This window comes from Ammodytes marinus (assembly GCF_949987685.1).
Source record: "Ammodytes marinus genome assembly, chromosome: 20".
NCBI lineage: Eukaryota > Metazoa > Chordata > Actinopteri > Uranoscopiformes > Ammodytidae > Ammodytes > Ammodytes marinus.
The window spans coordinates 637,000-646,458 of NC_137224.1; the positions used below are offsets into that span (position 1 = coordinate 637,000).

The window sequence follows — 9,459 nt, forward strand, 5'->3', positions numbered from 1 at the left end:
TGCAGTGTGTAATATGACATCATCAAGTAAGTTCTAGAAAGTTCTAGAATGCAACACTCCCTGGGTAACCCCAACCCTTTAGAATAATAACAGAAGCTACAGTGGCCTTCAAGGATATGAACAATTCTAAATTTTAAGCAATGCACCTGATGACATTCCAACTATGACACTTCCAAAATGGCGGTGACAAGGCTTTGGTCCAAAATATGAAGAAATATGAACATATATGAGACCCTTTCTAAGGGAAAAAATAATAATTCTAAAAAAAAAAATCAGCTATTATGCACTAAATTAAACGTACTTATGGATATTCTAATTTTTTTCTACAAAATCTGCTAGGAAATAAAACCCAAAATTCTACACACTGCAGGTTTAAGTTGAAGTCCAATGAATGGTGCAGCCCTAGTAAAACCCTGAGTGGCTTTTTAAACATTAACATACCTCTGATCACATGTCCCAAACCCTCAAACCCTGCTCCCAGCCTGCTCTGCTCCCCTAATCCTAGAAACATGTTCTATGAGCATTCCTTACTTTTTCTCTCTCTGTCTCTCTTTCTCTCTCCATGTCTCACTCTCTCTCTCTCTCTCTCTCTCTCTCTCTCTGTCTGTCTGTCTCCCTCTCCCTTTCTCCATGTCTCTCTCTGTCTGTCTGTCTCTCTCTCTACATATCTCTCTCTTTCCCCATCTCTCTTTCTCTCTCTCTTTGACTCTCTATACCCCTCTCTCTCTCTCTGTCCCTCTTTCTCTCTCTCTCTCCCTTCTTCCCAAAATCACTTCCTCAATTTCCCAAAACCTTACACCAAACCTACAATCACCTGACCACAAACATGCAGTCAGACATTTTCAAACTTTTTTTCCTTCACTTCTCAACCTCTCTCTCTCTCTCTCTCTCTCTCTCTCTCTCTCTCTCTCTAGCAACATTCCTTTAGTCTGTAACCACTTTAAAAGGTGCACTATGTAATTTCAGGGAAGATTCATTTGCAGATCCTGCATTTAACTTGCATAACGAATGTACTCAACATGTTGCTGTTGATAATAAAAGTATTCTATCATCATAAATCAAAACTATTTATTATTAATTCACAAATTTATCAAATATTTTGAGGCCACTGGCACCAAACGTTAAGACTAGAATATGTTTGTGAACCAAACTGTGGGCCCTGCTGCTGTAAACAACAACAACAACAGTGAAACAGTAACTTTTCAGGAAGCTTTCTAACTTCAAACAGTGTTCCAGGGATCACATTTTCCTGTGAGGAAAGTTTGTATATATATACCTTAGAAAATGTTCCCTTCTCTGACAAACACAAAGTTACACACTGCACCTTTAAGTAAGTAAGTTCACTTCTTTCTAACTTCTTTGGTCTGAGACACGCACACACACACGCACACGCACACACACACACACACGCACACACACACACACACACACACTGTTCAGAGGGCTGAGGTTTGAGGTTATGGATCCTGTAATTAAAGTTTGGCCTCAAGGCGCTGGGACAAAACACATGAGTAGACAGATTAAAGGGGGTTAGGAGAAGGAGTCTGCCTTTGTGTGTGTGTGTGTGTGTGTGTGTGTGTGTGTGTGTGTGTGTGTGTGTGTGTGTGTGTGTGTGTCCGTGTGTGTGTGTGTGTGTGTGTGTGAGTCATAATCTTATCAATTAAAATATGATGGGAAGGCTGAATGTAAGCCGGAACATAGTTTACGTGTGTGTGTGTGTGAGAGTGTGTGTATGTGTGTGTGTGTGTGTGTGTGTGTGTGTGTGTGTGTGTGTGTGTGAGACGGATTAAAAAGGGTAAAGGACAAGGAGTTTGCCTTTGTATGGAAGAGCGGAAGGGCCAAAAATAATAAGAGAACAATTTTCTTTTTTTCATTTAGCACGTTGAGAATAAACTCCACAGTTCCAGACTGCGGTAAAGTTGGAAAGAAACTGACAGATTTGAACCTGCGGGATCAATATCTCATAAACAAAATGTTATTAAAACCCAAACGAAGCATCTTTGCCTTTTTCTCAATACGTATAATGAGAAAAAAAACTTCAGACAGATATATATATATATAAATAAAAAATGGGGCCATAACTTAGACCTTGACTTTGTGCAGACAGAAGCTCATAATGTTTTTGACTGATGTGATGTTAGTCCTTGGTGGCTGGAAGTGGTATTCCAGAAAGATCAACAATCCCCCACTCTGTCACTCACACACACACACACACACACACACACATACATAGAAAGACACACACACACACACACATACATAGAAAGACACACACACACACACACACACATACATAGAAAGACACACACACACACACACACATAGAAAGACACACACACACACACACACACACACACACACACACACACACACACACACACACATACATAGAAAGACACACATACACACACACACACACACACACACACATACATACATAGAAAGACACACACACACACACACACACACACACACACACACACACACACACACACACAGGCCTGGGCTGGTTCCAAAAACATCTGGAAGTGTTCTCTGCTCTGTGGGGAACGTTTCGAGGAGGCATTCCTTCACCCACAGTGTGTGTGTGTGTGTGTGTGTGTGTGTGTGTGTGTGTGTGTGTGTGTGTGTGTGTGTGTGTGTGTGTGTGTGTGTGTGTGTGTGTGTAACCGTGAAGAAAGATAAGTCCATCCATCAAAAGTCTTTTCATTTGGTTCCACCTGGTCCTTGGCATTTAAATTAGGGACGTTCCAACACACAACACACACTCCTTCATGCCTGGGGGGTTGTGTGTGTGTGTGTGTGTGTGTGTGTGTGTGTGTGTGTGTGTGTGTGTGTGTGTGTGTGTGTGTGTGTGTGTGTGTGTGTGTGTGTGTGTGTGTGTGTGTGTGTGTGTGTGTGTGTGGCAGTGGGGGCTATATAAAAAGGGCCCCAGTGCATTTTTTCCCCCATTTGTATTTCTTCAAATGAGGTAGGACAAAAGTTCAGTCGTTTGTTCAACCCTCTGAAGTTCCACAGGTCCAGTCTTGCTGGAAGGAACAACATCCACATGGGAAAGAAAGGATCCAGTGGTGTGTGTGTGTGTGTGTGTGTGTGTGTGTAACTGTGTGTGTGTGTGTGTGTGTGTGTGTGTGTGTGTGTGTGTGTGTGTAACTGTGTGTGTGTGTGTGTAAATGTGTGTGTGTGTGTAACTGTGTGTGTGTGACTGTACGTGAATGTGTGTGTATGTGTTCGACTGTGTGTGTGTGTGTAGTGTTTGACTGTGTATGTGTATAGTATGTGTGTGTGACTCATAGATAGTATATAAAACTGTGTCTGACTGTGTTTATGTAAATGTCTATGTGTGTACGACTGTGTGTGTGCGTGTGTGTGTGTGTGTAACTGTGTGTGTGTGTGTGTGTGTGTGTGTGTGAGGGGGTCCCATACAGATAGAAGCAGTCAGTCTCTCTCTCTCTCTGTGTTTTCCAGGAAGTCACTTCTGGAGCAGCTGTTTCCTTTGTTGTTCCCATAGCGCCTCCAGGTGATCCGCCCTCTTCAGAGCGGCCTATCAGAGAACAGTATAGTGTTTACCAGCCAATCACGAGAGAGTCTAATGTTTACTAACCAATCAGGAAAGAGAATAATATTTACACACGTTGTCAATCAACTGTGTGTGCGTGCGTGTGAATGTTTTTGACTGTGTGTGTTTGTGTGTGAGAGAGAGGTGTGTGTTTGTGTGTGTGTGTGTGTTTGTGTGTGTGTGTATGGGTGTGTGTGTGTGTGTGTGTTTGTGTGTATGGGTGTGAGAGAGAGGTGTGTGTGTGCGTGTAGTGTGTGCATGTGAGAGAGAGGTGTGTGTTTGCGTGTATGCGTGTGAGAGAGAGAGGTGTGTGTGTGTGTGTGTGTGTGTGTGTGTGTGTGTGTGTGTATGGGTGTGAGAGTGTGTGTGAGTGAGTGTGAGTGAGTGAGTGTGAGAGAGAGGTGTGTGTGTGTGTGTGTGTGTGTGTGTGTGTGTGTGTGTGTGTGTGTGTGTAGTGTAGTATGTGTGAATGCATTTGAGAGAGGTGTGTTTGTTGATAGCGGCCTATCAGAAGCGAGTATAATATTTATAAACCAATCACAAGAGAGTATTATATTTACACACGCTGTCATTCATCGCTTCACTAACTCCACTGTGTGTTTGTTTTATCAGTCACAATTTATAAAGCCCCCACTGCCACACACACACACACACACACACACACACACACACACGACCCCCCACATTCTGACAGTGTGTCTCACCTCGTGCTGCTTCCGGAGATGATTGACAGTTTCCTCCTTTTTCAAGATGGCCGACTTCACTCTGGTTAACAACAGAGAAAAGAGGACGTTAACAAAAGAGCCTTTGATTCAGGCAGTACGTTTACATCATAGACTGTATAGTTTGTATGTACAGTTAAAGCTGGGGTATGTGATTGGTCAAAATTAACATGAGCGGTACACTTTGACCAATCAGAGCGAGGCTCCGATTTAAAAAAAAAAAAAAAAAAAAAAAAAAAAAAATCAGATTCTCTGTTCTTATTGGCTGTTGGAACTGTCAACTGTTCAAATCTCTATCCCAACTGCTATTTTCTCCCCAAATTCTCCACCCCAGCTTTAAGTGGAGCTACGGTGATAGCTTGAAAGGGCTATTTAACTAGGATTACCGTCTTTCTCTTTGTCCCAGTATACAAGTACGGGGGAGAAAACTCCAGTTTCAGACGGACTAACACAATATATACATTATCTCACACCCTCCACTTTTTCCTCCTGAATGCGTAACATTTGCTAAAAAATTGTGTCCAAATATCTTAGAAAATGACTGATCCTTTTTATAATATGAAAACATTTGTGAGCTTAAAAAAAGAAGATTTGTGTCCCAAGTAGGAACACATAGACTGAATGAGCCAGACAGTGTAGTCGATTTTTTTTATTCCCGGTAAAGGGTTTTTACTGGGAGTTTTTTCTCAGCCGAGCTAAGGGTGTAAGGGCAGGGTGTCATATTGTATCATATTGTATCATATATCATATTGTATGGAATGTAAAGCCCACTGAGACAAATTTAATTGTGATTTTGGGCTATACAAATAAAACTGATCTGATTTGATTTGATTTGATTTGATTTGACCTCAACTTAGTACATCTGGGATGAACTAATGGTTTTTAACTAAACAAGAAAGCTAATAGAATAGAATATATTTATTGCCATTTGCACAGGTACAAGTTCATTGGGATTCTTGTGCGAATCTCCCTGAGTCAGCTTCAATACAAACAATGTATAAATAGCATTATAACAGGAAAATTAAAAAAATAAATAAAAATAAGAAGAATCGTAGAAAAGTAGAAAAAAAAAAAAATCCCTGCTACCAAGTTCCAAAAGTATGTGGAAAGATTTCACATACCTAATGAATGAATGAATACTTTATTCCGGACTCAAAGTTCCATATAAAAAGCCAATACAAATACATGACAACACAAATTAAAATAATGGCAGTGGTTTGGAATAAGACACCAGAAATCTTATACGGTGTAATTTTCAGGCGTCTACAAACAAAACTCTTTGCTGAATAGTGTAGATGTCATACAAGCTGCACAAATCAAAATCAGGTCATGGTGCGATTGAATCACGCCCTCCATTCTCCTGTCTCCAAATATCTGGAACAAACTCGCAGAAAACTTGAGGTCTGCTGCAACCCTCAGTTCTTTTAAAATCGAGTCTGAAGACTTTTCTGTTTCCATTTTAACCTGTACTTTTTATTTTATTTAAATGTTTTACTTCTTTTCATTCGCTTTTAAATGTCTTCTAATGTGTTTTATGTATTTTAATCTTGCCCCTGTAAAGCACTTTGAGTGGCCTTGTGTTTGAATTGTGCTATATAAATAAACTTGCCTTGCCTTGCCTTGCCTTGTCTGTTCTGTTATAAACTGGCAAACGGCCCAGTGAAGAGATTAAGTTTCATCATATTCATAGTTTTAAACAGGAATGAATTGAATCTGGAGCCAAACTTTGTCCCTTTCACACCTTGAACAGTAGATGGTGTTCAGAGCCGGTTGGCCTGAAGTAAAATGGATCAAGTGTTTGGAGACATTCAATGGCTCCAATACTGGGACAGACAGCAGGGATCTGATTTACTGATAGGTTTTGTTACAGGAATTATTTTATCAAAAAACCCAAGATTGATAGATATATGCATGATATATAGATATATGCATGATATAAATATATAAAATATAACAAATTCATAGTATATTAAGTAGTATGTATGTATGTATAGTTCGTAAATGGCAAATATAATATAGTATCGCCAATTGTACAGAGAGTATATGGATTAAGAGAAGCGAATATAATAAATATTTTAATTTTTTTAATTTAATAAATATTTTAATTTTTAATTTTTTTACTATGGAAAAGGGGTAGGATTAAATAAGTGTATACTTCTTCCTGCTCCTTTTCAGGCATATCTCAGAAATACAGATAATTTTTTATTTTTATTTTTTTTGTGAAAACATAATTTGTTTATTGTATTTCCATGCTTTTCATTTTGTTTTGTATGTTTGATATGTCTGAAATAAATTGAATCAAATCAAATCAAAAGATCTCTTTTTTAATAAAGAGATCAGTCGGGCATTTTCAAAGCAGGTTGGTTTTTACTTGCAAACAGCTGATGCAAGGGTCAAACAACAATGCATCAGGTTGGGTACATGGTTGAATACAACAACTGAACTGAAATAGCAGAGTTTATATGTCTGACAAAATGTGTATGTGAACACATTTTGTTCGTGTGTCCAGGGTCAGTGCTGAGCTGATGTGGATGGGTTCTAATTAGACTGATAAGGATTTTCCCAGAAACTTGCATCCTGTTTCCCAGCACCATCAGCAGGTGTTATTCTTCATCCAGGTTGCGTTCCGAATCTCATACTCTTTCTTTTTTCTATTCTACACACTACATCTGACGATAAAAAGAATCTAGTTAGGATGCAGTAGGCATACTATTGGGACATACTTTTCTCTCTTATTTCATCATAACATTGCGCCTTGAGCCTGCCTCTTGCTTTTATATCCGTCGCATCCCCGTTTGTTTTCATATGGAGGCTTCGTCGATGTTACGTCACTTCACGTGCGCACTGGATTGTGGGTCGGAATCGCCCAAATAGGATGCACTTTTCAACACTAACAATCTTGGCCGCATGAAGTAGGACATCCGGGTACTTCTAACCATCCTAAATCTGGCCACAAGAATCGGGACATCCTAAATCTTTTTTCTACATACTATATAGTAGAAAGTATGCGATTCGGAACGCAACCTCTATGTCTGAGAACCGAACGTGGGAGTCTGTACTCCCTTTTTTCCAAGGCCATTCACAGCACTTCTCTTGTGAAAATTTAGCAAGTTGTATATTGTGAGTCAAACAAAGTTCACAGCAAAAAGCATGAATGTTTTAGTATTAAAATGTTATAATATATAAGGAAACAAAGTTTCGTTAACAGGTTTCAAGATTCAAGATTCAGCTTTATTTTGTCATTGTACATGTGTCAGAACAACGATAATCTGTTTACAGCTCTTTTAAATCAAGTCTGAAGACTTTTCTGTTTCCATTTTAACCTGCAATTTTTTATTTTATTTAAATGTTATTCATTTGCTTTTAAATGTTTTATTCATTCGCTTTTCTAATGTGTTTTATGTATTTTAATCTTGCCCCTGTAAAGCACTTTGAATGGCCTTGTGTCTGAATTGTGCTATAGAAATAAACTTGCCTTGCCTTGCCTTACAGTTATACCCCGCCAAGAGACATAGAGTGACAGTAACCAAACATGGGTGACAGGAGGGCTCAGGGACTTGCAGACATTTTAGGAGTAGCAGTAGCACTTTGAGACACTAGTTAGGACTACAAAGAGCTTTCAGTTGTTGTTGACTACAGCGCCCCCTTTGGACCAAAGCAGTAGTGTTTTTACCACAACAGCGCCTGCCGTCCATCCATCCATCCATCCATCTATCTATCTATCTATCTATCTATCTATCTATCTATCTATCTATCTATCTATCTATCTATCTATCTATCTATCTATCTATCTATCTATCTATCTATCTATCTATCTATCTATCTATCTATCTATCTATCTATCTATCTATCTATCTATCTATCTATCTATCTATCTATCTATCTATCTATCTATCTATCTATCTATCTATCTATCTATCTATCTATCTATCTATCTATCTATCTATCTATCTATCTATCTATCTATCTATCTATCTATCTATCTATCTATCTATCTATCTATCTATCTATCTATCTATCTATCTATCTATCTATCTATCTATCTATCTATCTATCTATCTATCTATCTATCTATCTATCTATCTATCTATCTATCTATCTATCTATCTATCTATCTATCTATCTATCTATCTATCTATCTATCTATCTATCTATCTATCTATCTATCTATCTATCTATCTATCTATCTATCTATCCATCCATCCATCCATCCATCCATCCATCCATCCATCCATCCATCCATCCATCCATCCATCCATCCATCCATCCATCCATCCATCCATCCATCCATCCATCCATCCATCCATCCATCCATCCATCCATCCATCCATCCATCCATCCATCCATCCATCCATCCATCCATCCATCCATCCATCCATCCATCCATCCATCCATCCATCCATCCATCCATCCATCCATCCATCCATCCATCCATCCATCCATCCATCCATCCATCCATCCATCCATCCATCTATCTATCTATCCATCCATCCATCCATCCATCCATCCATCCATCCATCCATCCATCCATCCATCCATCCATCCATCCATCCATCCATCTATATCCATCCATCCATCCATCCATCCATCCATCCATCCATCCATCCATCCATCCATCCATCCATCCATCCATCCATCCATCCATCCATCCATCTATCTATCTATCTATCTATCTATCTATCTATCTATCTATCTATCTATCTATCTATCTATCTATCTATCTATCTATCTATCCATCCATCCATCCATCCATCCATCCATCCATCCATCTTAAAGGCAGTCTTACCTCTGGTGCACCTCAGCCATCTCCGTCTCCTTCTCCCGGCTGACCCTCTCCAGCTCCAGCCGTAGTCGTGCTCTGGCCTCTGACACCTCCAGCTTCATGCGTCTGTTCTCCTCCTCCGTCTCCACCAGCCGCTCTGCAAACTCCTGACGGATCAGCTGCTCCAGGCTGCCCCGCTCAGAGGCCAGGCGGTCCCTGGACTGAGAGGGACAAGTACAATAGATATTCTATTATTTTTAATTTGACTTCTGGTGAACAGAACGTAAGAAAAGTAAAAAGTCTGATTTGAGGCCTTCAGAAGAAAGATTTCAGACTTTTCAATAATTAAAAATGTGGAACTATAGTAGAAGTAGTGTTTGCAGAACTTTTTAATAACTTAATTATTCTAAACGTGT

At 39.4% G+C, this 9,459-nt stretch overlaps 1 protein-coding gene across 1 annotated transcript in view; it reads right to left on the minus strand.

The window, feature by feature from the left end:
• Positions 1-3,273: 3,273 nt before the first annotated feature.
• cep131 (centrosomal protein 131) overlaps positions 3,274-9,459 on the minus strand; it is a 49,940-nt gene continuing 43,754 nt past the window's right edge. The window contains exons 28-30 of the mRNA XM_080049572.1: positions 9,068-9,264; positions 4,264-4,324; positions 3,274-3,544 (exon numbers count right to left, since the gene is read on the minus strand). Of these exons, the coding sequence (XP_079905698.1) occupies positions 3,473-3,544; positions 4,264-4,324; positions 9,068-9,264 (330 nt within the window). The 3' untranslated portion in view covers positions 3,274-3,472. The remainder of the gene's footprint in view (positions 3,545-4,263; positions 4,325-9,067; positions 9,265-9,459) is intronic.